This window comes from Python bivittatus, unplaced genomic scaffold, assembly GCF_059951505.1.
Source record: "Python bivittatus isolate LINGU-HERP-01145 unplaced genomic scaffold, Pbiv_v1 ctg000700_np1212, whole genome shotgun sequence".
In the NCBI taxonomy this organism is placed as follows: Eukaryota; Metazoa; Chordata; class Lepidosauria; order Squamata; family Pythonidae; genus Python; species Python bivittatus.
Genome location: NW_028277098.1, coordinates 103,347,109 through 103,374,640, shown reverse-complemented (window position 1 = coordinate 103,374,640; position 27,532 = coordinate 103,347,109). Strand labels below are relative to the sequence as shown.

Sequence of the window (27,532 nt, the reverse complement as noted above, 5' to 3'; positions counted from 1 at the left end):
CGCTCTGGACACCACAGTTCGGACTGGAGCAAGGTCAGAGGAAGGCTACCCCGATGGCAATGGGCTTGCAAGCCAAGCCCCGTGAGGAACGGCTGAAAGACCTGGGTATGCTCAGCTTGCAGAAAAGATGCCTTCACATTTCTGAAGGACCATCCTTCAGAGGGAGGGAGTGGGGCCATTCTCTCTCGCCCCAGAGGGCAGAACCAGAACCTGTGGGTTAAAACTACAAAGAAGAAGATTCAGGCTAGAATCCAGAGGTAACTTCCCGATGGAGCTGAGAGCCAATTTCCTAGCATGAGCTGTCAGCCAGTGGAACAGGCTGCCACAAGAAGTGGCGAGTTCTCCACTGGAGGTCTTCAAAGAAAGGCTGGGTGGTCCTATGTCAGAGATGCTCCAGTGGATTCTGTACTGAGCAACGGGCCAGGCTAGATTACTTCCCGAGTCCCTCCCAACTTTATGATTCTATAAGCGTAGCTTCTTCATCCTCCTGCACGCGGGGCTGTCCTAGTCTTCCTCCCGCTTCCAACATGGGATAGCATATTTAGGCAGCATCGGTGATCTCGCTCAGGGGGTTGACCTCAGCAAAAGTAGCAGCAGCAACTGAAATTCAGCTACGTTGTAACCTGAACGGAAATGTTGTTTGTTATGGATCCTGAAAGGGGATGCAGACGGATTCCTTCTTCCAAGTGTCCTCCCCCATGCCAAGAAGCTGCCAGCTGCCGGATCAAGCCCCTTGACCAGCCTAGGTGCTTTTGCCAAGGCCCAGCTCTAAGAAAAGAATAAAAGGAAATGGTGTTTTGGATTTCCTTGCCCCAAAACCAGGAAGAGGGAATTGAGCAAAACCTTCTGATAAGGGCTCAAGAGGTAGCTTATGAACATGCAGTTCTGGGCCTGGGGAAGGAATTCTCTTTCGAAGCACGTTGGCTCAAGCTCAGGCGTGAACCGGATCAGGCCGAGGGCCCACCCACCCCCAGCTCCAGGCTCTCGGCCGCGGCCAGCCAGGCGCGTTCAGAAGGCTGCCCGGAGGGTCTCTCCCTCCTCTCCCCCAGGCGGGGATTCCAGAGGCTGCCACCGGCCATCCAGACTAGGAGTCGTCAAGGGGCCGATCCTGCACCAACAAGCTCAAGACTTGAAATGGGGGCCGCTCCATCTCCAAGGGCAGCTCAGCGCTCGGGCTGAATCCTCCCCCAAGATCTCCCCCAGATTCTGCGTCTGGACACCCCCTCGTCAGCTGCACATTTGTGCCAGCTTTGGGTAGCCAGCAAAATTCTCCAGCTGCTCTGCCAGTCCGCCCCCGCTTCCCTTGCTTTATACAGGTGGAACGCATTTCCAGCAAGCTTCTCCTGGGCTTGTCTTTCACTGGAGGGGGAGGCAGAGTGCCCACCCCCCTGCCTGCCTGCCTGCCTGCCTGCCTGCCTCCCGGTCCACCTTTGATCCTAATTCAGCTGGCGGCAGGCTGCTCCTGAGCGCTTGCCAGGTTCTGCCCTTGGTGAGGACGGAGGGGAGGAAACACGGGCTGGCTGTGTAAACAGGCCCTTCCTTCTGTCTCCTGCAGTCACTGCCGTGGAGGACGCCGGGGTCTTCCATTTCAGGAAAGGGTGGAGGTACCAAGGAAGAAGCTCCGATGAACTCCTTAGGAAGAGGGGTTAGCAGAGTCTGTCATGAGACTTGGCTCTAGAACAACTGTTTTGGAGAAGGAGAGACTCTTTTGCCAAAGAGCATGATTAGAGAACAAGTCGTTTGTTACACATTCAATGTTTACCGAAGAAAGCTGAACGCAGTCCCCTACTGGGCACATCTGCAAACAGGTGCCGCTCCCTAAACATGGTTTCTCACAGGCTGGCTTGGCTCCCGGGAGGCTGAGAAGGCTCCTACGTCCCAGGTTGCTAAGGAGTTTGGTGTTTGTTCTCAGTGGAAGGGGGAGAACAAGGCTTCTCAGCCTGTAAAGGTCTTTGGAAACAATCGGGTCAAGCCAGATTAGAAGGACGGCACTGTCAGGCCCTTGGCCGTCACGTTCTAGCCAAGCGGAATACGGGGAGCAACCGGTCGGAGGAAGCCTTTGTGTCAGTGGCTCCCTTGGGGTCCTCCCTACCAAGAGCACAGGCTGCACTCAGGTTTCAGACCTGGGCACTGCAGCCTGGACAGGCAATGGCTTCACTGCTGCCGAGAAGCCAGTAGGTCATCTCCCCGTGGTGACTGAGTAAGGATCCACGGAAGGTAACCAGACTTCATTGCCTTGTAAATAACGGCTATCAAGAGTTTACAGGGTCGACCGCCAAACAGAACTAAGGTCCCCGTTGGATCAGACAACGGCCCATTCTGTCCAGCTTTCGGATCCCACAGAACCCACTGGGTGTATCTCAGAACAAGATTAAGAAAATCCCCCAGAACTGCACAGCCACCACCATTATATAGCCTGCACGATCAATAGCTACTAACGATCAGTGTAACTTTCTCCTCCATGCGTTCTCTTGTCCCCCGAAAATCCCATCAACTTTGGCAACCGTCTCCACATCTTGCGGTGGAGAACTCTTTAGCGTAATTATGCCGTACAAAGAGAAGTCTCCGCCGTTGGGCCTCCTCTGCTGATCCACGGGGTTCTGGTATTATCACGGAGGCGACAGGGAAACCTCTGCTTCTTCACTGACGTTGTAGGCTTAGAGACTGAAGGGACAGGAGGCAGGCTAGGGGAGGCTGACTACTAGTTAGCGCTGGCCTTGGAAGACCAGCTGCTGAGGGACAGTGGAGGGAGGGACTGCCTTTCTCTCATGACGGTGGGCTTCCCAGAGACACCCGGTGAGCCCCTGCGGGCTCTCCCCCTTCCCTGGAAACTCAGCCCCCTCCCCCTGCTGTCTTTTCATTTGTCTCTGAACCTGGGCAGAGGGGGGGCTTGGTTGCCCCGCTTTGCAATGACTGCTGGGTTTGAAACCAAACAAAGAGGCAGGACAGGAAGAAAACACGTGGGTGGGACGCGTGCCTTCACTGGGCGCCCGCTTCTGCACCCTCCTGTTGGTCAGCTGGAGGGGGCAGAGTGGCGCCCTTGGAGCAAAGGGTCTGGGGCAGTGAGGATAGCTGCTGGAGGAGGGAATGAAAACAGCGGCAATGTGGATACGTGCGCACACGTGCCCCTGTTTCCCACCGGCTCCCCACTTCAAAGGGTCCTCCCTCGGCAGACCCACCTTGGGGAAAAGAAGCAGCACCCACAGTTTAGCTGTAGTCCTGGGGCGGACTAGTGGGGGTTGGGGCAATAATCTGCAGTTCACGGAGCAGCATTTTGCAGGTCAGTGCAAGAATAGAAGAGGACAAACTGCAGATGGTGGAGATCTAAGTTTTGTCCCCCCTTCTAGATGACCATCACCACCATGAGAAGGGAACACCTGTGGACGAGTTGTCCTTCCCATCTCCAGCGCCTCCAACAAGCATCACCTCTGGTGAGAAGCTCTGGGAAAGGACCCACGACCGGCGTGGGTTTCGTTCCCCCTGCAGCCGACTCACTCTGACGCTCCTCCTGGCCTACCGACCTCTCACTGCCACGTCACAAAGTCGGCAGAAGCGAGCTGCTGTCCACAGCCCTTTTCACTTCTTTTGTCAAACACTCATTCCTCTGAAACGCCAGCCACTTGGCGCCCGGATCCGGCAGTGCTGTTCGGGGATTCGGTTCCGGCGTGCCAGGCAGCAAAGGAGCAAGCGAGAAGCAGAGCGAGGAAAGCGTTCCAGCAAGGGGCGGTGGGGGAGGGATGTCACCACCCCACCTGAGTTGACCAAAATGTATGGAAAGCAGGATAAAAGTATAACAACAACTCCTGAGCCGGCTGAGTTGGAGCCGGAAGGACGGGCAGTTCAGGCCGTGCTGGATGGCAGCAGAGATCAAGGCTATCAGGAAGGAGGGGGTGCGTTGCAGGAGCGGGGAGGGGGCAAGAGGCAGCACAGTCTGCAGGGGGAGCGTGAGAAGAGAAGCAGGTTTGGGGTGGCCGCTCCCTGGAATCTCCCAGGTGGATCCACCAGTTGCAGTAGTATAGATCTAGTCTGGCAAGATTCTGTCTATAAGGTGTAAGCCAGGGTTCCTCAACCTCAGCAACTTTAAGACGGGTGGACTTCAACTCCCAGAATTCCCCAGCCAGCATGAAGTCCACCCGTCTTAAAGTTGCTGAGGTTGAGGAACCCTGGCGTAAGCAAATAAAGGAACTGGACTGGACTGTTTCACCATCGTTCTTGGGCTGGGCCTGGCAAGTCCAGAGGAAAAGTTGATCCCTCTGAAAGGCAATGAAACGCTTCACACCAAACGCCTCTTTTGAAAAAATCACCCCGACTGAAGACTGAAGTCCACCCATCTTGAAGTTGCCGAGGTTGGGAAACACTGCACTAGATAATAAGAGGAGGGGCCCGTCTTCAGCAAGCCAGCTCTTCCACCACCAGATCCCTCTGTTTTCCAGCCAAGCCAGATGCCCGCTAGTTGCCAGCTAGATGCCTCCTGGGCGTCCAGGAGTCACGTCCTCCCCAAGACAGAGCTGCGTGCGGCCACCAGCCAGCAAAAGGGCACCACAGGGGTGGGCGACAGCTCCGTTCCACAGTCGCCGAGTCCTCCTGCCCTCCTCTGCCCACTCGAGAGATGTGGCGCCCCGGAGCAAACTTCTCAGGCCCGGCCTTCTGCTCTGTTTCCCAGGTATCTGCCACCTCCCCAAGGAGAAAGGACCCTGTGATGCATTGGTTTCTCGCTGGTTCTACAACCACAGGTCCAAGAGATGTGAGCATTTCTTCTACGGAGGCTGCTGCGGGAACGCCAACAATTTCAAGGTCCTTGAAGAATGCGAGCGCCGCTGTGTCCACCCAGGTGAGATCCAGGCAGACAGAGGGGGGGTCCGAGGTCTGAGGGAAGGAGCATTGGCCCTTGTCCAGCAAAGGCCGCCCTGGGGGTCGATCGCTGCTTTGAGCAACCCCTGTGAGTGACTGAGATCCACGTGGGTTGGAAAACAGGAGAAACAGAGAAAGGGAGCAGAAACGAGGGGGAAGGAAGGGGAGGGAAAGGTGCTGAGAAAGGAGAAATGGTGGGGGGAAGTCCCCACTCCTAATATTGCAAAGGGTAAGCCCTCTTGCAGACTTCCATTCATGGATGATACTTCAAAGAGAGGACAGAGGGGGCGAGCTGGGCTAGTCCAGTATTCAGAAGAGGAGGAAGGAAAGGGAGGAGCGGAGCAGCCGCAACCCTTTTTCCTCACCGCACTTGCCTTTCGGTGCTTAATTAGGCTGGTTAGTTAGTTGTGTGCCATTAACCTGGGTTTGATTCCTGGTTACTTTGTGAACAAACGCTTGCGCTCTTGACTTGTCTAGTAACAACTTCTTCCAAGGACATCCCATAATTTCTTTGACCGTCATGTCCATCTACCTTATCCATGGACTTTTCCTTCTTCTACCTCAATGTTGCCGATCTTGAATACCTTTTCTTCTTCTCCTCCATCTGCTCATATCACGTGCCCAAAGGATGTGGGTTTCTCTCTGCTGATCATTGCTCAAGAGATCAGTCAGCCTTTGGTTAGTCCAGGTAGATTTCTTCACCATCCATTAGTTTCCCTCAAATTGTTTCCATATCTGCAGTTATTCATGCTAATCCGTAATGGCTTTTCTTCCTTCCATCTCTTATACATCCCTTTGATTGATTGATTGATTGATTGATTGATTGATTGATTGATTATGTGCCATCGAGTTGTTTTCCACTCCTAGCAACCGCATAGAACATTTTCTCCATTATGTTCTCTCCCCAGCCTGGTCCTTCAGGTCCCCATCGCCCGTAATTGAGTCCATGCCCCTTGCTGCTGGTCGGCCTCTTCAATTCCAAATTAAGCTTATTTTGGGCAGCCAAGTGGCATTTGTTAAATATCTTTCATTTTTCTTTCTGCTGGAATTATTTTTCGTCCAGCTCCTTCAGGATTTCTCACTCACCTTGAGTTTATTTACTCATTTCCGTATCTAGCGATAGAATTCTATCTAGCTCCTATGGCAGTTTATTAAAAAAAATTCCTAAGTAAGTATATGTAAGTTGCACACCAATATGGATTGGGGGGCACAAATCTGAGATTCTGGCCATTACCTTCTATTGTTAAAAAAAAAAGGCTTTTTTGTCACAGTCTGCGCATTGTTTGTGCACATGCCTGGATCCAGTCAGGATGATCTCCCTGTCATAAAGAACTTATGCAGAACAATTTTAAAATGCATATTAATAAAATCATCTTTGCAGGCATTCAGGCTCAGCCACTTTTGAGACTTTTCCCCCTGTGTTCCTCCCTCTCCCAATACAGCATCCAGACTGCCCACGGTCTCACAGTTATCCTTGTTTGCCCTTAGCTAGATTTCCTCTTTAAAAGCTATGGTTTCTCGCTCCATCTAGCCCAGAAATTCAAAAGTCCATCCTCCTTGCTGCCACCATTAAAATATCCGGCAGAGTCTTCCCTTAGTGTGCGCAACCTCTTCCCACATTGCATCTTAAGATGGAAGCGAAAGGTAGACTTTAACATTAGCTGCTTCTAACAACCCCCCCTTGTGCCCCCCACACCGTTTCTCCCTCCGTTTCTCCCCCAGCCTGATGAAAGACTGTGCAGAATTCCCTGTTTGGAGGGGGACGAGGGAGCCTAACCAAAGCATTGCTGAATTCATGGGCAATTTTCCAGGTGAAGAGAACAGAACTGCTCCCTCTTTACTGACAGGCATCCCATCTCCCCCCCCCCCCCATTTTGCAGATGACCACAAGCCTGGCACATGTCCCACCCCAGTTCAGAACGGCGACACGATGTGCGGCCACTTCTGCCTCACTGATTTCAGCTGCCCGGGCAATGAGCGCTGCTGCGCAACTCCCTGCGGGCAGCAATGCGAGCTCCCGCAAGAAGGTAGGCCTGCTTCTGGGCCTGGGTCCCTGGACAGAGGGCTGAGCAACTCAGCGGGAGAGTGCCTGCCGACCCGGGTATCAAGAAAAGCGGACCAGATCCATGCCAGAGCCAGTGGGGTTCTTGCCTGCCAGCAGGGACGTGGCCTCAGGGCCATCATGAAATAGCACTGCAGCCCGAGGGGAAGCGACTCCCTCCCGGTAGCCCAGTCCGTGGGGGCTCATTGTCCCAGGCCAGCAAGACTGGAGCTTGCAGCCAGAGCTCGGCACAGCTCGCGTGAGCAGCCGCACAGTGTGGCGGGAAGGAGAAGGCACACAAGTTAGAGCTGCTGGGGGAGGTGTCTCGGTGCCCGCCTGCGCTTAGACGGCCCCGGTCAGTCCTGATCTGCAGGTAGATCGGCCCTGCAGGGAGGCAGGAAGGTGCTCTGCAGGACTAGACCGGATGCCACCTGGTCAGAGAAGACGCTTCTGGCTGGGAAGATCTTCCAGGGCTGCGCTGCAGCTTTGGAAAAGCCCCCTCCGCGCCCTGGGCATCTTAGGGCAGAGGTTGCACAGGCCACGGGCCCTTCCATCAGCTTCGTGAGGTAGGGCAAAAATTGTCTGACTCCTGGGAGTTTGTGTAAGAGGTTGGGGGGCTCTTGCTGTGGGGCTTGCTTGCAAAATTACCCCCCCCCGGTGCCCTTGCCAGGCTGAGGAAGGTCCGGCAGCATTTGGAGAGCTCCTCGTCTTCTAGGGCGTGAACTCCCTCCGTGACCAAGTACCCTCTTGCGTTCCGTGTCCCCCTTTTGTCTCCAGATGTCAGAGGATATTGCCCATCGCTGATTCTCCCGCCCAGCAATGGCACCACCTGCATGGCAAAGTGCACCAGTGACATGGACTGCAACCATGGCGGTCACATTCCCTGGAAGAAGTGCTGCTCCTCTAGGGCTGGGAAGCTGTGCCTGGAGGCTGCCGAAGGTCCCCCCTTTCTCTCTCTCTCTCTCCACCCCCCAGGTGCAACAGGGACTGATGGCAGGGTGCCCAATCCCATAATATCACACGGGATCTATTCACCCCACACACTTCCCCTGGCTCCTAAATTAACCCATTTCCTGAACTTGCGCAACATCCGTATCCAAAAAGAACGAAATGTGCAGGGTTTGCACCAAACGTTAAGCCACAAAGGCACCCGTGTGAGTTTTGGCATTAACCAAGCTGAGCACAGGGGCAGACTGTACCTGCTGGCCTTTCCCTGTCCTGCTCAGGGTGCGTTGATTCGTGCGCAGTGCGCGCTGCGCGTCCTCCCAGGGCCTCAATCCTTCTCAACCTCCAGGCCTGGAATTCCTTCCTGGCGCACTCCGGGACCAAGCCCTGCCTCAGGGTGGGGGGTGGGGGGGCCTGGCCCAGCCCGACAGCAGGCGAGGAAGAGGCAAGGCTGCAGCGGACAGACGTCCCTCCACCCGAGCCCAGGGCACTGAGCAAGCCCTCCCGCCCCTTTCCAGAACACCCCGGCATCTGTCCCCGGAGGCAAGCGGTGCAGACCTTTGCTCCCTGCATCAACACCTGCGGCGATGACCGGGACTGCCCCCTCACCGAGAAGTGCTGCTTCACCGGCTGCGGCCGAGGCTGCCTGCCCTCAGGTGCGCCCGGGCCCCCTTCCGCCCCCCGCCTCCTTCGCCCTCTGCCCCCAGCCTGAGCACGGGGCGGCCGGAGGGCCCCTGAGCCCGGCCACGCGAGCTCCCCTCTCTGTCTCTCCCAGTCCGCAGCGTCCGGTGTCAGTTGCCTCGGGACCAGGGGAACTGCTCGCAGCATTTGGAGCGCTTCTACTACAGCCCGTCCGAGGAGGAGTGCGTCCCCTTTGTCTACCGCGGCTGCGGGGGCAACCGCAACAACTTTGAGACCAGGAAGCAGTGTGAAAAGGCCTGTGGGGAAATCAGTCCAGGTACGGAGGATCAGTTTTGCATTGGTGACCCTGGTCTGGTCAGGCCGGACAGCCACCGACGCCTCGCCTCGCTCCCCCCTGCCCCAGCACACCCTCCCCCCCGCCCCGGACCTTGGAGACCTTGGAGACGAGAAGGGGACAGAGTTAGCCCTGCTGCTCTTCTCCTTCTCCTTCTCCTTCTCCTTCTCCTTCTCCTTCTCCTTCTCCTTCTCCTTCTCCTTCTCCTTCTCCTTCTCCTTCTCCTTCTCCTTCTTCCTCTTCCTCTTCCTCTTCCTCTTCTATAAATTTTATTAAAAGCTTTAAAGAGAACATAAAGACTAACACAAACTAATACAGAATAAAGGAAACAAAGAAAAAAGAAAAAAGAAAAGTTCAGAAAGAAAGGGTAAAAAGAAATAGAAGAAGCGCCCGATTTCCTTTGCTGCAAACATAAGTACAATTATGAAATTATCTCTTACTCTATGATTACAAAAACAGCTCATTTTTTCCTACTATCCAGTTTTTTAAATCATCAGAACTACAAGTCATAAGTGCATTCTTTTCCGTTGCATGCAAAAAGTCTACAAGGGGTTTCTGGTCAGCCATAAATGTAGATACTGACTTTTCTCTAACCAAGGAAGTCAATTTAGCCACCTCTGCAAGTGCATCATCTTCACCAACCATCCCTCCATGGTGGGTCATGTCGAACTGTACCACCTGTACAGAAATTAACCTGCTTGCTCTACTTTTTCCCCATTTTCAAACAGCTTGCAATCATTCACTCCATCTTGATTGTTAAATGTGACTACTTTGGTCTTTCTTACATTAATTTTCAACTCCAGACTTCCTGTTGCACACAGAAGCTAACATTGCTGCAAATCATTTGGGTTTTCAGCCATCAACAAAATCTCATCTGCATACAAAAATACTTGTACGTTCGCATCCCCAAACAACACACTTCTAGTGTCACCACAAGCATTTATCTTTATACATTTATCCAAACAATCAAAAGGGCATCACAGACCCTTGTCTTACTCACTGTGTTGACCCAGTTGCTAAACATCCTATTTAATCTCACACTTGCTTAACTTCTATCATATAATGCTCTTACTACATTCAGCAACCAACCTCCATATTCCATAATTCCAGTCTATTCCCTTCATGATACACTTTCTCGAAGCCAACTAACATGCAGTTCTGGGGGGAGGGGGGTTTGGTCACCATCATAAAGTTCTCGACATCAGCAACTTCCTTGAAGAGCTAAAACCTGATCGGCACATTCCCTGCCTGGCATAATGCCGAACTTCATTTCCCAAATACTGCTCTTTGTTACCTCTTGTACCCTTTTAAACAGAATTCTTACAAACACCTTCCCAGACCCTTTTAGCAAATTAATCCCCCTGTAGTTTTTGCATTCGCTCCTGCTTCCTTTCCCTCTGCACAGGGGAACAATCACAGCACTCTTCCACGGCTCCAGCACAGTTGCACTCTTCACACATGCTGAACCAATCACACAGTCACTCCTAAGCAAACCACGTCCATGTTTCTTTAGAGTTACACTGGCTACACCTGCAGCCTTATCATTTATGACTTCCTTTTGATCAATTTTTTACTTAGATGTAGTCAGGCAAGAATCACCAACCATGAGTACTAACACTACCTTTATTGTAAGGTTACATTAACAGAATCTTGCAAGTCTGAAAGTACATTCCCCCCCTACACACACACACACACACACACACACACACACACACTTGCCTTTACTGTCCAAGAAACTAGGGAGGGTCCCTTCTGAGACATTTGCTTCGCTCCCCATTCCTTTTCCTCCTGTCTTCCAATGTCATTCCCACATAGTATTACAGATACTAACATTTCTGGCGTTCGTTGTGATTCCACTCTTCCACATGACTTGTTCAGTCCCACACAAATCTCTATCTGAAGCATCAAATGGTAGAGTTTAGGGTTTGTCTAATGTTTTCAGGGAAAGGTGGTCTAAGATTCTTCCTCAGTCCATCTCATCGCCCTCTTTCCTTCTCTCCTGCCCCACTCCCTCACTACGGCTGCAGAAGTTTGCAAGCTTCCAGCAGAGACAGGCCCTTGTCATGGATATTCAGAAAATTATTACTATAACTGGGACACCAAAAAGTGTGAAAAGTTTGTTTATGGACTGTGCGGTGGCAACGAGAATCGCTTCCCCACCAGACTGGAGTGCCAAATGGTCTGTGAAGGATTAGGTAAGGAACAAGAAAGTATGTGGGCTTGTGCATACGCACGTGTTGTGTCTGTGGAGGATAGCCCTCCCCTAACCCCAACCCCAACCCTAACCCCAACCACAGTTCAGTCATTAATACTTTCTCCTAAGATGTCACCTACATCTTGTCTCCAGGTCAGGAGTGAGACTGCAATAAGCTACCTTCACGGTACTGATATTGTATTTCCTGCTTCATTGTGGGATTTATTGTCCAGTGACCTCCTTATGAAGTGTAAAAACTCTATTTTTGTGGTTAGCTGGATGAGTGCAATAGCAGGAGACGGTTCTGCTTGCTGTAATTCTCTGCTATTTCCCCTTTTGCACAAGGCTGATGTTGCACAACCACAAAATGATGGTGAGGGTGGAGATATCCTAAATAAATGTGCTCTTTCCCCAAAGCTGAAGCCAGGGACTTCACTCCCTGCTTGATTCCTTGACAAGATGGGTCTTATGAAACAGAAGGCTGCCGCTGCCCAAACTCCTTTCCTGATGGAGCTTCCCATCTTCTCCAGAATAAAGACATGATTTTTCCTGCATATTCGGAGTGTGGTTCTTGAGCGGCCCCCCACCCCGGGAGATCAAAACCCAAGGCTAGTGCGGACTGTGTGGGAAGCAAAGGTGCAATCCAGGACCTCCAGAATCCTTGCCTGAAAGCAGACTGTGGAGGATCCACCTAGCCCTTTGTGCCTGCCATGTAAACACAATAAAATCAGCATCCCTAGCTGGGAACATTGCTCCAGCAAGACAGTTTCCCACTACTTAATCCTGTCTCTTCCTGGGTTGTCATTTGGGACCCCTGAAGCTGGACTTGGATCCAGAGATCTAGGCCTCATCACACCATTGGATTGCAGCAAAGTTAAAGAAGCCATCGTGACAGAATTCAGGCAACTGCTCTGTATCAGATGCAAGCCCTATTTATAATGAAATCAAATTCTTGCACCTCTTTCTCCCACACGCACAATACAATGGATTAGAAGCCACTCTCTTCTGAGGGAAATATAGTTTCCATCTGTCTCTTGTTTTAGTAATGGACTGATCTGGTATCAGGCTGTTTGCTGCTGACGGCGTGGAAACTTGTTCTCACACCCATTGTCTCTCCATAAGAGTTGGCATTGGAGGCCCACTGTCTCTCTCGATCCAGAGGTAGCTTGCACACTGGTCAAGGAGGCCTCCCTCTGCAATCTGAAGTGGGGCCTCTCCTGTCTTGGCCCATAGTCTGTGGCAATATGCAGGTGGCAAGACGGTTGGGAACGGCCCAGCAGCAGCCGGTCACTCCTCCCAGCCAGATCCAGTTTGGGCCAAGAAGGAGATGGATCCGAAACAGGTTTTCTTTCTCTTGCCTGGCACAGATCCACCATGTGCATGGAGAAGGACAAGGTGGGGCAAATAACAAAATGTGCACCACCGGGTTGTGACACAAACTAGGTGACTCGCATGCTTGTATCTGACGTCAGGAAACAAACATGAAAGCCAGGGTTGGTATTGTGATCTTGCAAGGCGCATTTCAGTATGATTTATGCCAGTGTTTTCAAACTTGGCAACTTTAAGATGGGTGGACTTCAGCTCCCAGCTGACAAGAAACACCCTCTGAGCTGAGACCCTTTAATAGGAGAAACTAGGGGAAGGAGCTGAACCCAGGATTCTGTACATGCTGGAGTCTTATGCTCCTCTGTAATGTGAGATTGGAATTTGGTGGGGTCTCTCTCTTCCCTGAGGTCCTGCTTGCTTCGAGAAAAGAGCCCTTCCCCTATTGCAGAGAAGCCTTTCGTACTGGCTGCATCAGAGTTCCCCCCTTGTCCTAAATATTTATTCATTTATTTATTTATGCAATTTCTATAGCCACCCATCTCAATCCAAGTGACTCTGGGTGGCGAAAAATTTCAATCATTAAAACCATTACAATTATACACGTAGGCAGCCAAGGATTATCATAAAAATAGTTATGATTATTGCAATGCGACAGATGCTCTTTGGTTCTGGAAACGGCAGAGGAACAAGCATGGGCCTCCTGCTGTCTCGGGAACTACGGGAGCTTTTCAGAAAAACTTCTGACAAGGCCGTAACCGGCACAAGGAGGCGCACATGGACTTGTCGGTGGCTTGGCCTGAAAGCCTCCCGAAGCTCTCCACCTGTCCTTGAGAGAAATAGATCAACATGAAATCCCCGTCTGCATCTATCACCTTTCCTTGGCCTTGCTGCCAAACAGCCAGGGCAGGGCAGTTAACATCAGCACAACATTTCTGCCTGCTCTGCGATAGGCAGAGTGTATGTTGGGGCAGCCGCAAGGAAGAGCACGTAGAACACCGTCCCAAAATGAGGGCGCCTGGCCTCTGCATAGGACCTCCAGCAGGAAGTGCTCCCTTCCCTCTCCTGGGTAATATGAATTCCTCTCACCTGCCCCGAACCAAAAAATCGGGAAACTTGTCTGACGGTGGTGCTTTGGGTTGAGGGATCAAGGGTCTAGTCCTCGTGCTGTGGAACTCTTGGGGATGTGCAAACATTCGCTGCTAAAGGGTTGTGGAGACAGCCCTCCTGGCCCAGAGGCAAGAAGCAGGGGTCCCCTCTTGGGGCTCAAAGCCAGCAGTGTCAGGGGCTGATCCTGCAATCTAGCGCTTTGGGCTGCCTCCAGGTCTCTGCAGTTTGTGAATCCTCTGACCCTCAACACCAAATCCAGCGCAGGAGGAACGACCCCTTTGGTACTCAGCCCTTGTGGGAGGGAAGGGAGAGCCCAGAAACTCCTGAGAAAGGAGGACAAGTGCCCCAGCAGCCCCAGACATCCCCCGGTCAGCCACCCCCTGCAGATGTTCCCCAGGTGTCCTCAGTCACCAGGTCTCTGCGCTGAACCTGTGGAAGGGGGCTGCAGGCTCAACCCAGCGAAGAGCAGCTGAAAGAACTGGGTCTGTTTAGCCTGAAGAAAAGAAGGCGGGGTGGGGGGCGTGATGGCCGTCTTCCAGTTCCTGAAGGGCTCTCCCGGGGAAGAGAGCATAGGCTTATTCTGTACAGCTCCCAAAGGCAGGACAAGAACAACGTCTGGAAGCTTCACAGAGAGAGCGCCCCACTTGAAATCCTGCCTGCCCACAAGAGCTGCAAAGCAGTGGCACTGCCTGCCTCCCGGAGGAGTCCTGGGCTCCGTCCCTGGAGGGTCTCAAACCAAGGCTGGGCAGCATTGATGGTCTGAGGACAGGCGGCTGGACTAGGAGACCTCCAAGCTCCCTCCCAACCCTTGGATTCTGAAGGGCATTATTTTAATAGACAATATTATATTCTCTCTCTCTCTCTCTCTCTCTCTCTCTCTCTCTCTCTCTCTATATATATATATATATATATATATATGTTTCACATAATGTATAACCATACCTGTAAGAGTGCACTCTATCTTACTTATAAAGGGTTAACTTACTTTATAAAGAGCACACCATCCCCCCACCCCATTTCCCTTAGAAGCAATTAGCCAGATGCCTGAAGCCATAAATTAATTCTGTACCAGGCTGGTGTTAGGATGGTGCTAGCAGAAAATTCCAAAGAAGAGATAAGAAGAAGAAAAAAGTTAAACTTAGATTCACCTTTTTAGGGACCACCTTAACCCCTCCTTAGACCATCCCCAAAATCCCATGTATGGATATAGGGGAATGTACCACCTGAATACATTTATGAATACCTATAAAACTCTGATGTTTGTTTTGTGAGGTGTGATTTCTTCAACATTCCTTTCTAATGGGTGTTGATCGAAGTCACCCAGCTGTGTCTTGATCAAAATACATCTGCTATTTTAAAGAAGCCTCATCTCAAGTGGCTGGTGTGGGTCTTCTGGGCTGTGTGGCCGTGTTCTTGAAGTTTTGTTTCCTAACGTTTCGCCAGCACCTGTGACCGGCATCTTCAGAGTGCAGGAGCACAGACAGGAGCAGTTCTCTCTGTGCCCTCTGTCCCTTTTGTCTTTTGCTGATTTTAGCACTTCTTGTACTTTTCTGGTGGGTCTGAAGATTGTTTGGAAATTGTGTTTTCCATCAGTTTTCCCATGCGGTCTGTGACCCATTTGATATAGGGCAGAAATACTTTGTTGGTGGGTGACTGTTTTTCTTCTTCAGTCGCAATGTTGCTTTCTTGGTTTGATGGCTCTTTTTATTTCATTTTTGGAGTAGCCATTCGCTTGTGCTAAAATCAGCAAAAGACAAAAGGGATCCCCTCACCGCCGCAGGAGTATACCGCATACCATGCAGTTGCGGGCAAGTATACATCGGGACCACAAAATGCAGCATCCATACCAGGATAAAAGAACACGAAAGGCACTGCAGACTACAGCAACCAGAAAAATCTGCAGTAGCTGAACATGCTCTCAAGCACACTGGACACAAAATCCTATTTGAAAACACAGAGATACTGGACAACACCAACAGCCACTATACCAGGCTATACCGGGAAGCCATTGAGATTCACAAACACCAGCACAGTTTCAATAAAAAAGAGGAGAGTCTAAAAATCAACAAAACCTGGCTACCAATCCTGAAAAATACAGCCTGCAAAAGGTCAACGAACTCAGCTCAACCAACAGGACATGTGAACAGTTCACACAATGAACTTGCTAATCACCCCCAGCAGCCCCTTGTTAACAATCCAATAGAAGAAAAAACCCTGCCTAATCCCCAGGAAGATACACACAGATGCTGACACCAAAACAAGCAGCCACTCGGTAACTCAACCCCCCACACACCCCAATCCCCCCCTTCCCCCCCCCCTCAGATCTCTATATATACCCACAAAAGGGTCACATCACCCTGGGCACAGAGAGAACTGCTCCTGTCTGTGCTCCTGCACTCTGAAGATGCCGGTCACAGGTGCTGGCGAAACGTTAGGAAACAAAACTTCAAGAACACAGCCACACAGCCTGGAAGACCCACAACAGCCATCGTATGCCGGCTGTGAAAGCCTTCGACAATACACTCATCTCAAGTCTTTTTATTTGGCTTTATTGAAACTTGGGAAATAAAAGGTGCCATACATTTTTGGCGAGCTAGCCAGGAGCCCCGAAGGCGGGGATTCCTTGGGGAGGCTGCTTTAAGCCCCCCTCATTGCCTTCACAACAGCGGACGGGGAAAATCGATGGAGACCATCCATCAACGTCAAGCGCGCGCCTGGGAAGTTTTCCAGTGACCTTGTGCTGATCACCGTCAGCAGACTCCGCTCCTGCTGAGCCTGAATGCTCCAAAATTGAGGCTTCTCCCTTCCATTGTATAAAGACGGGTTGGGAAGGGTGAGTATGCTTTCATTAGGTGGGGAGCGGTGCCTTGTGAGTGCGTGAATGAGACTTGGGAAACTTCCTCTAGGGATCTGACCACGAAGTGAGTGTGTGAGGGCCTGACTGCGTTTCCACTGTTTACCCATGTGAGGCGACCGTGGCCAGGATGGTCCGCGTGATTGATATGCTTGTTGGAATATATTGTCCTAGAGGAGGATTCTAGGTTAGGAGGGCTCACCGTTACAGGGAGAAGAATTTCACATTAGGGAGGGTACACTGGCCAGACCCCGAGCTGATTAAAGGAAAAATTGGCCCGAGAAATCCCTAGAAATTCCGAGCTGAACCCCTGCATTGAGGGAAAGGCGGACAGAGAGGAAATAAAGAGCCCGAGAAATTCTCCGGTGGAGTCTATAAAGAGAATCCCGAGTTGAAGGAAAAACTTGAGAAATCCTCTAGGTCACGCCAAAAACCCAAGCCGATGGAAAGGCTTAGGATAAAAAATAAAAAATAAAAAAAAAAGGAAAAAGAGAAAAAAAAGAGAAAGAAGAAAATCCACTAGGTGGCACTATGGGAAATAATAACAGCCATCTGAGTGAGACAGCAACTAAGGAATCCATAGCAAAAAGAAGTTTTACTCCGTTGCAATGTGTTATCAGGCACTGGGAAATTTTAAAACCCAGAGTAACAATGAACCCCTTCATGGATCACTGCCTTGTCGTGGCGAAGGGGCTTGCGTAACTCAGTGAAGCCATGAGCTATACCGTGCAGGGCCACCCAAGACGGACAGGTCATGACAGAGAGTTCTGACAAAATGTGGTCCACTGGAGAAGGAAATGGCAACCCACTCCGGTATCCTTGCCAAGAAAACCCCATGGACAACGTTAAAAGGCTAAAAGATATGACGCCGGAAGATGAGCCCCTCAGGTCAGAAGGTGTCCAATATGCTACTGGGGAAGAGCGGAGGGCATTTCCAAGTAGCTCCAGAAAGAGTGAAGCGGCTGGGCCAAAGCCGAAAGGACATTCAGCTGTGGATGTATCTGGAAGCGAAAAGAAGGTCCGATGCTGCAAAGAACAATATTGTATAGGTACCTGGAATGTAAGATCTATGAACCAAGGCAAGCTGGATGTGGTCAAACATGAGATGACAAGATTGAACGCCGACATCTTGGGAATCAGCAAACTGAAATGGACGGGAATGGGTGAATTTAATTCAGGTGACCATTATATCTACTACTGTGGCCAAGAAACCCTTAGAAGAAATGGAGTTGCACTCATAGTCAATAAGAGAGTGGGAAAGGCAGTAATGGGGTACAACCTCAAAAACGACAGAATGATCTCAGGGCGTATCCAAGGCAAACCATTCAACATCACAGTAATCCAAGTCTATTCCCCAACCACTGATGCTGAAGAAGCTGAGGTTGACCACTTCTATGAAGACCTACAACATCTTCTAGAACTAGCACCAAAAAAAGATGTCCTTTTCATCATAGGGGATTGGAATGCTAAAGTAGGAAGTCAAGGAGTAATCGGAATAACAGGCAAATTTGGCCTTGGAGTACAAAATGAAGCAGGGCAAAGGCTAATAGAGTTCTGTCAAGAGAACAAGCTGGTCATAGCAAACACTCTTTTCCAACAACACAAGAGACGACTCTACACATGGACATCACCAGATGGTCAATACCGAAACCAGATTGATTACATACTTTGCAGCCAAAGATGGAGAAGCTCTATACAGACAGCAAAAACAAGACCAGGAGCTGACTGTGGCTCAGATCATGAGCTTCTTACTGAAAAATTTAGGCTTAAATTGAAGAAGGTAGGGAAAACCACTAGACTACTCAGGTATGACTTAGATCATATTCCTTGTGAGTACACAGTGAAGGTGATGAATAGATTTAGAGGATTAGATTTGGTAGACAGAGTGCCTGAAGAACTATGGACGGAGGTCTGTAACATTGTACAGGAGGCAGCAACTAAAAGTATCCCAAAGAAAAAGAAATGCAAGAAAGCAAAATGGCTGTCTGATGAGGCCTTACAAATAGCTGTGGAAAGAAGGAATGTGAAAAGCAAGGGTGAAAGGGAAAGATATAAGCAACTGAATGCAGATTTCCAGAGAATAGCAAGAAGAGATAAGAAGGCCTTCTTAAATGAACAATGCAAAGAAATTGAGGAAAACAATAGAATGGGGAAGACTAGAGACCTCTTCAAGAAAATTGGAGATATCAAAGGAACGTTTAGTGCAAAGATGGGCATGATAAAGGACAAAAAAGGCAGGGACCTAACAGAAGCAGAAGAGATTAAGAAGAGGTGGCAAGAATACACAGAAGAACTATACAAGAAAGTTCTTGATGTCCCTGGTGTCCATGCTGGTGTGGTCACTGACCTTGAGCCAGACATCCTAGAGAGTGAAGTCAAGTGGGCCTTAGGAAGCATTGCTAACAACAAAGCTAGTGGAGATGACAGTATTCCAGCTGAGTTATTTAAAATACTAAAAGATGATGCTGTTAAAGTGCTGTGCTCAAGATGCCAGCAAGTTTGGAAAACGCAACAGTGGCCACGGGATTGGAAAAGGTCAATTTACATTCCAATTCCAAAGAAGGGCAATGCCAAAGAATGCTCAAACTATCGCACAATTGCACTCATTTCACATGCTAGCAAGGTTATGCTCAAAATCCTACAAGCTAGGCTTCAGCAATACGTGAACCGAGAACTACCGGATGTATAAGCTGGGTTTCAAAGAGGCAGAGGAACTAGAGATCAAATTGCCAACATTCGCTGGATCATGGAGAAAGCACGAGAGTTCCAGAAAAACATCTACTTCTGCTTCATTGACTATGCAAAAGCCTTTGATTGTGTGGATCACAACAAACTGTGGCAAATTCTTAAAGAGATGGGAGTACCAGACCACCTTACCTGTCTCCTGAGAAATCTGTATGCGGGCCAAGAAGCAACAGTTAGAACCGGTCATGGAACAACCAATTGGTTCAAAATAGGGAAAGGAGTACGACAAGGCTGTATACTGTCACCCTGCTTATTTAACCTATATGCAGAGTACATCATGAGAAATGCCAGGCTGGAAGAATCACAAGCCAGAATTAAGATTGCAGGGAGAATCATCAATAACCTAAGATATGCAGACGATACCACCCTAATGGCAGAAAGTGAAGAAGAATTAAAGAGCCTCTTGATGAGGGTGAAAGAGGAGAGTACGAAAGCTGGCTTGAAACTCAAGATTAAAAAACTAAGATCATGGCATCTGGACCCATCAATTCCTGGCAAATAGAAGGAGTAGAAATGGAAGCAGTAACAGACTTCATTTATTTGGGCTCCAAGATCACCGCAGACGGAGATTGCAGCCATGAAATTAAAAGATGCTTGCTCCTTGGGAGGAAAGCTATGGCAAGCCTAGATAGCATATTAAAAAGCAGAGACGTCACCTTGCCAACAAAGATCCGCATAGTCAAAGCTATGGTTTTTCCAGTAGTAATGTATGGCTGTGAGAGCTGGACCATAAAGAAGGCTGAGCGCCGAAGAATTGATGCCTATGAACGATGGTGCTGGAGAAGACTCTTAAGAGTCCCCTGGACTGCTAGGAGGTCAAACCAGTCAATCTTAGAGGAAATCAACCTTGATTGCTCATTGGAAGGATCGATAATGAAGCTCAAGCTCAGATACTTTGGTCACCTAATGCGAAGAGAGATCTCTTTGGAGAAGACCCTGATGCTGGGAAAGATCGAAGGCAAAAGGAGAAGAGGACGGCAGAGGATGAGATGGTTAGATAGCATCCCTGAAGCAATGAGCATGAAACTGAGCAAACTCAGGGAGGCAGTGAAGGACAGGAAGGCCTGGCGCAATGTGGCTCATGGGGTCACGAAGAGTCGGACACGACTTAATGACTGAACAACAACAAAGCAATGAAGATGAATTTTAAAAAGAATAAACTAAAAACTCTCTGTGAATTCGTTTGGCTGCATTATTATATTGGTCCAAATGTAGGATCTTGGCCACCAGAGGGTACTGTTGATGGAGAGTTTATAAATACTTTTGCCAGTTTTTTGGCTTCAAGCAGTAGGCTTGAGGAAGAGGTTTACGCCAAATTTTTCTTTAACCTCTATCTTCGCCCAGACATTCAAGATCTATGTGGGCTAAAAACCAATCCTGCAAAACTTTTTTCCCTGCGGCCAAGAGCTGAGCAGGACACAGAAACAAAGCTAAAGCACAAAACAGAGGAGGAGGAGGAATTCCCCCCCCCCACTGTACTCCAACGGCTCCTCCTCCGCCCCCTGCATCAGCTCCTCAGGCATCTCCATCGCTAGCCCCCACGGGCTCTGCTGCTGCTGCATTAACCCCCGCAGCTGGGACTGCCCCCCACTGCCTTTAACCTCTGCAGCTGCTTTTCAGCCAGCTTCTCAAGAATCTTTAGTGGCAGCTTCGCAATTGCCAGCGGCTGTGAGTAGCCCTTCACATACCAGGACAGGACTTGTTTACAACACTGACTGTCCCGATGTTTTTGTTGCTTCACCATGGGGGCAGGACCCTAATCTCCTTGCCCCTCTTAGACAAGTACCAATGGGCAGCCAATTGGCTTTTATTCACACCGCTTTCACTACTAGTGATTTATTTAACTGGAGAGAAGGATTGCCTCCTTATCGTGAGTCTCCCCAGCAATATGTGGATCTTGTTCAACGCATCATTTCTACTCACAAGCCTACTATCCCAGATCTTTTTACTTTGATGTCAGCCTTTTTATCGCCAGAAGAGAAGCGTCAAGTATTTAAAGCAGCTACTGATGCTTATACAGCTGCAAGGAATCTGGATGTGCAGGCTGGCCGCCCGCTCGGTGCTTGGCCAGCTGCTGAGGATGTTCTGGTGCCGAGTTATGAGACTAACCCCAATACCCCAGATGGAGCACTTGTTTTGGAAAGGGTTAGAACTGCTTTCCTTCAGGGATTGCGATTGGGCGTGCCAAAGACAGTGAATTTTCATCGTGTCCATCAAATTGTTCAGGAACCCAAAGAGTCCCCTATGGAATTCCTGACACGCCTTAAAGATGGCTACCGCCGCTTCACTGATCTTGACCCAGAAGCCCCTGCCAATGAAGTTATGATTAAAGCTGCTTTCGTTGGCCAAAGTGCTCCAGATATTAGGAAAAAACTCCAGAAGTTACCTGCCCCATCCACCCAAAATTTTGAAACCCTTATCCAGATGGCTTTCACTGTTTATTCTCAGAGAGAGCTCAACGATGAAAAGAAAGAAGACAAGAAGATGCGTAAGCAAGCACCTCTTCTTGCACTGGCCATTCGCCCACAAAGCAAAGGGAGGCGAGACTCTTTCCAAAGGCCAGATTTTTTCCAAAGGAATCCTCCCTCTCAGGGACGCAGACAGAGAGATCAATGTGCAAAATGTGGACAAATTGGCCACTGGAGAGATGAATGTTTCTGGAATGCCAAGCCTGATGCCCAACTTTCAAGGGCCAATAGAGGGCGAAGAGGACCAACACTGCGAGGCCAAGAACCACAGAGAGGCCGACCTCAAAACTCCCAGCGGAGGTCTGGACCCCCCTTGCCTCTTTTAAGTGCTCAAGCCCCTGAATTTTACCCTGAGGACAATTCATATTGAAGGGGCTCCAGAGGACTTTTGTCTTCCCCCGATCCTCTGGTTGAGTTAAATGTCGGGGGGCAACCCTATCATTTTCTCATTGATACAGGCGCAACTTATAGTGTTTTAAATGACAAAAATATCCCTTGCCTGACCACTCCCTCTGCTCCTGTAATTGGTGCAACAGGAGTTATGGAAATGGCACCAATCAGCCAACCCCTTTCAGTTGTTGCCCCCCAGGGACCTCAATTGGATCATTCTTTTGCTCATGCCACATTGTCCCATCAATCTTCTTGGTCGGGACCTATTGGGAAAATTAAGAGCTACCATTCAATTCAATGATCAAGGCTTGAGTCTTCACATTCCCCCAGAACAGGCTTATCTTTGCTTTTTATCCAAGCCAAATGAAGCCAGCCCACTTGATAATGCCCAGATTGACCCACGGGTGTGGTATCAAGGGAAACCACGGTTTGCTCGATTTGCCAAGCCCCACATGGCTCACTTGTTCCCTGAGGCACAACCCATCTCGATCAAGCAGTATCCTATCAGGCGGGAAGCACGCCTGGGAATTAAAACACTAATTGACCTCTTTTTGGAAAATGGCCTGTTGATTCTTATTCAATCTCATTGGTCAACACCTATTTTCCCGGTCCCCAAGCAAGATGGCTCCTGGAGAATGGTCCACGACCTTAGAGAGGTCAACAAGAGGGTTCAACCGTTGCACCAGGTTGTGGCCAACCCTTACACCTTATTAACTACCTTGTCTAGTGACCAAGTATGGTATACAGTTATTGATCTCAAGGATGCCTTTTCCTGCATTCCTTTGGCTAAGGAGTGCCAGCAATATTTTGCCTTTGAGTGGGAGGATCCCACTACAGGACAGAAATGTCAGCTTTCCTGAGAGCCAGTGGCGATGCTGAGGCGTGTGCAGGCCATGGCAGCCAGCGGGACCGCGGGGGAGAACGGGTCGGGACCAGAGGAAACCACGGCGACCAGCGGCATCCCGTGGCAATACCGGAGCCTGACGGCAGCATTCGGAGAGGAGGAATCTGACCAGCTCCCGCCCCACAGACCCAGTGACTGCGCCATTGAGCTAGAGCCAGGAGCAAAATTGCCCAAGCCGAAAATGTACTCCCTATCGATGAAGGAGATGGGCGCCCTTCGGGAGTTCATAGACAAAAACCTTGCGCGAGGTTTTATCCAACCCACAAAGTCACCTCTAGCGGCCCCAGTACTATTCCGGGAGAAGAAGGATGGCTCGCTCAGGATGTGCGTGGACTACCGGGGGCTGAATACAATCAGCACCGAGTATAACTACCCCCTCCCCTTGATGAAGGACCTGCTGTCGCACCTATCTAAGGGGAGGGTGTTCACAAAATTGGACTTGCGCGAGGCGTATTTCAGGGTTAGGATCTGCGCAGGAGATGAATAGAAAACTGCGTTTAATACCCCACTTGGAAGTTACCAATTTTGCATGATGCCGTTCAGATTAAAAGGGGTCCCGGGGGTGTTTATGCAGCTAATAAACAAGGTGCTGCATGACCTACTCTACCGGGGCATCCTGGTCTACTTGGACGACATCCTAATCTACACCGAAACCCTGACGGAGCACGTGAAACTGGTGCACACAGTGCTTCAGAGACTGTTGAAGGCACAGCTGTACGCGAAACTCTCAAAATGTGAGTTTCACCGGGAGCAGCTAGACTACCTCGGCCACTGTATATCCAGCCGGGGGATCGAGATGGACCCGGTGAAAGTGAAGGATGTCCTGGGCTGGGAAGCGCCGCAGACCTGGAGGCAACTCCAAAGCTTCTTGGGATTTGAGAACTTCTACAGACAGTTCATTCCGAACTTCGCCCAAGTCGCTCTCCCCTAACAGACTTATTAAAGACCAAGGGCAGCGGGAAACCCCCCAAACCCAGCATGGCGCTCATGTGGACCGCGGAGTGCCAGGAGGCGTTTGAGGACTTGAAACGGCGGTTCACGGCGGAGCCGATCCTCCGCCACCCCGACCCGGACCGGCAATTCATCATCCAAGTGGCCGCGTCGGACGTGGCAACGGGGGCGGTCCTGTTACAGCCCGGTCCGGAGGGGCCCCTCCACCCGTGCGCCTACGCCTCCCGCAAATTCACCAAGATGTAGAGAAGGTGGATGGTGTGGGAGAAAGAGGCATATGCAGTCAAGTGGGCCCTAGCCACATGGAGGCATTTATTGGAGGGGGCAACCAAGCCGTTCGAGGTGTGGGCAGACCACAAGAACCTCGAGGCCCTAAAAACCCCGCAGAGGCTATCCCCTAAACAGGCACGTTGGTTCCAATACTTTGGGAGGTTCAACTTCACCCTAAAACACATCCCCGGGGAGAGAAATTTCCTGGCAGGCGGGCTGTCTCACATGCCCCAGCACACCAGCCTGTGAGAGGAAATCATGGACTCCATCATCCCCGCCGGCAGGTTGGCTGCAAAGGCTGTCACCCGGAGCCAGACCAAGAGAGAGATGCGGGACATGGCACCTAAGGTAAAGCGGCGGAGCGGGACACCTGTCTCAAGTAGAACCGGGACGCACTACCCAGCCAAGGGGACTTGTGGTGACATGAGAGGAAGGTGTATATGCCCGAAGAATGCCGGCGGAGGGTTATGGAAAGAGCCCATGACAGTCGGAGCGCGGGTCACTACAGCTTTGTGAAAATGCTCCATTTAATTCGGCGGCAGTTCTGGTGGCCAACGCTCTGGAAGGACGTGGAAGCATACTCGGGGGGTTGCCCGGTGTGCGCAATGGCGAAGGGGAGCAAGGGCAAGCCCAGGGGGCTACTCCAGCCGGTGGCGAATCCCGAGGGCCCATGGCAGGAGATCGCCATGGATTTCATAGTGGAGCTACCGGAGAGCAAGGGCAAGACCGCCATTTGGGCGGTCACGGACTTGTTCTCCAAGCAAGAGCACTTCGTGGCTTGCCGGCAAGTCCCCACGGCAGAAAGGTTGGCGAGGCTGTTCGTGCAGCACATCTCCCAGCTGCACGGTGCACCCCGACGGATAGTCAGCGATCAAGGCGGCAACTTCATTGCGCGGTTCTGGAGGGAGTTCCTGAAGTGGGTAGGAACGCAGCAAGCCCTTTCCTCCGCGGCGCATCCGCAGATGGACGGAGCCACCGAACGCCTTAACAGGGGGCTCGAGCAGTACCTGCGGTGCTACGTGGGGCACCAGCAGGACGATTGGGCGGAGCTACTGCCGTTCGCGGAAGTAGCCTACAACAACGCCGTCCACAAAAGCACCGGCTTCTCCCCATTCAAAGTGGCCACCGGGCGAGATTTTGTCCCCATGCCGGAATTGCCTCAACCGGCATCCCGAATAGACTCTCTGGACTCCTGGTTCGCCCAGATAGACACCACGAGGTAGGCGGTGCGCGCAGCGCTGCAAGGAGCCAAAGTGGAATATAAAAAATACGCCGACCGCAAGAGGCTCCCCGAGTGGCAGTGGAAGGTGGGGGACCAGGTGTATTTATCTACTAAAAACCTGAAGATGCACCAGGCTTCGAAGAAGCTCAGCCCGAGGTTCGTGGGGCCGTTTCCCATCACGGAGATAATCAATCTGGTAACTGTCAGGCTAACGCTGCCCAAAAGCCTCAGAAAAATCCACCCGGTGTTTCAATGCAGCTTATTGAAGCTGCACCAGCAGGGGAACAACTGGCACAAGGCAGAGGCGACACCGGCCCCCATCATGGTTGGCAGGGAGCAGCATTTCGAGGTTAAACAGATACTGGATGCGAGGAGGCACAAGGGACAGATCCAGCTGCTGTGCAATGGAAACATTTCCCCAAGTCCCACAGCGAATGAGTAAGCAAAGCCCACGTAAAAGCGCCGAACCTAGTACCGGACTTTTACGATAGATACCCCGGGAAGCCGAAATAAAAAAGGGGGGGTCTGTTTTCAGGGGGGCGGTATGTCAGGTTCAGTCGGCACGGTGCTCCTAGGAAAGCTCGCCCGCCGTGCTGAGCTAACTCTGCTGCCTGCTTGCAAGCCGGGGAAAAGAGGAAGTGAAAGCCGCGGCTGATTAAAGGGCCACCTGCACCTAGTCAAACGGGAAACCACAGAGTGGAAGCGTTGAATTTACACTGATAAGCGGCGCGAGCTAACAATGAGCGGAGCCGCGAGCAGTGAAGCTAAGATCACCGCGCAAGCCAGAAACCCCGGTTTTGCACGCAACTGAAAGGACCCCAAGGGAGCCAACCCACGCCGGAGGGGTAGTCGATCAAGGAACAATGGGACTCGGGCTGAACCTGCCATCTGGACAATTAAGGGGGATTATTGGGGCGCTGATAATCTGCGGCCGGTAACGCGATCGCGGGGCGAAAACGCGGGAAGGGGAGAGGTATAAAATGAACAATGTAGATGTGCCAAGCCTGTCCTGGCTTTGTTTGTAACTGTTGCATTACGCTTGAGTAAACCTCTTTTGTGAACCACACGTGTCACGGGAGTTTCTCTTGACGAACGGGGCATACCTTACACAGGGAAGACTGGGGCGTGTCCCTGGCTGCTACGAGGCTCCCTGGGGCCCTGCCCGGAAGAGGGGCCGAAGAACTGCAGCCATGACCTCGACTGCGAGGAGGCCAAGAAGTGCTGCTCCAACGGCTGCGGGACGGTCTGCAAGGCGCCCGACGAAGGTCAGCTGGCCCGGCTGCGGGTGGAGAGACCCTGAGACCCTCCCGTCCCACCCCGCCTCCGCTCCAGCCCCTGCCCAGTGCCCTGGGAGGCCTGGGGTCAGGAGCGCTGGCAGCCACCAGGAGCAGCCTCGGTCCCCCAGAGGAGGCGGCTCCTGCGCCGCTGTGTGGGACTCCTCTGGGCCCAGGGAGGGTCTCTCCCTCGGGGTCTTCTCCTGCAGGGGAGAGTCAGCGCCGCCTCTTTCCCCTCGCCTTTGAAATGCATTTAATTTGCGCCCTGCTACCCATCCATGGTGTATTTCTGGGTCTTCCATTTTCCCAAAGAAACGTTTTATATTAGTAACCTTCGGTGGTTTTTTGATAACTGCGTAGACTGCCCAGAGAGTACGGATGGACTAGAGGAGCGTATCTACCGATGCGCCAGGCAACCTGTGCTCTTACCCGGCAGACAGAGGCAGAGCAACTGGCTGGGCGTCTGGGCAGACTCTCCAGCCCAGCCTCTGCCCAGAGCGCCATTTCTTGACCTGGTGCCCCAAAGCTTCTGCCGCCGACTGAGCAGCTGAGGGCTGCAGAGTGTCCGTGCCACAGAATTCCGGGAAAGACCATCGTTGGTCAGGGTGGGCTTCCACGCCCCTCCTTTTCCAGAGGGGACCCCCAAGGAAGGCTTCTGAGGAGGAGCAGCGGAGCTCCTGGGTGGGTGGGACACGCGGGTGGCAAGTCTTGGAAAGCGGCAGCTGTCCTCTGCGGGGTGGGGCTCTTCGCGCTTTCACTCTAAGGCTAAAGGGAACCAGCACGGCGTGGCTAATGTTAGAAGGTTGGGAAATTTAGACATTTTTAGATATTTAGACATTTAGCTGTTTAAACATTTACCTTTACCTGCTTGTATAACATGAAGTAAAAGCAGGCCCAGCAATATGCCAATATTCCCTTTCCTGTTGGTATGGTTGACCTCCCAGTGATTGGCTTCACTTGAGATTATCAAAAGGTTGCATTCTTGAGGATGTGACCCTCAACACTTCTCAAATT

The 27,532-nt window shown here is 51.2% G+C and overlaps 1 protein-coding gene and 1 pseudogene across 1 annotated transcript; both read left to right on the top strand.

Annotated features, from left to right (window-relative positions):
- Nucleotides 1-26,544, top strand: part of LOC148214300 (uncharacterized) — a 65,198-nt pseudogene extending 38,654 nt beyond the window's left edge.
- LOC148214301 (papilin-like) lies at nucleotides 54-11,561 on the top strand. The gene is made up of 9 exons (XM_088153259.1): nucleotides 54-105; nucleotides 3,348-3,944; nucleotides 4,664-4,831; nucleotides 6,732-6,878; nucleotides 7,670-7,831; nucleotides 8,356-8,493; nucleotides 8,613-8,795; nucleotides 10,841-11,008; nucleotides 11,425-11,561. Exons 1-9 carry the CDS (start codon nucleotides 54-56, stop codon nucleotides 11,460-11,462), a joined length of 1,653 nt encoding a protein of 550 aa, XP_088009385.1. The 3' UTR covers nucleotides 11,463-11,561.
- Nucleotides 26,545-27,532: the final 988 nt, after the last annotated feature.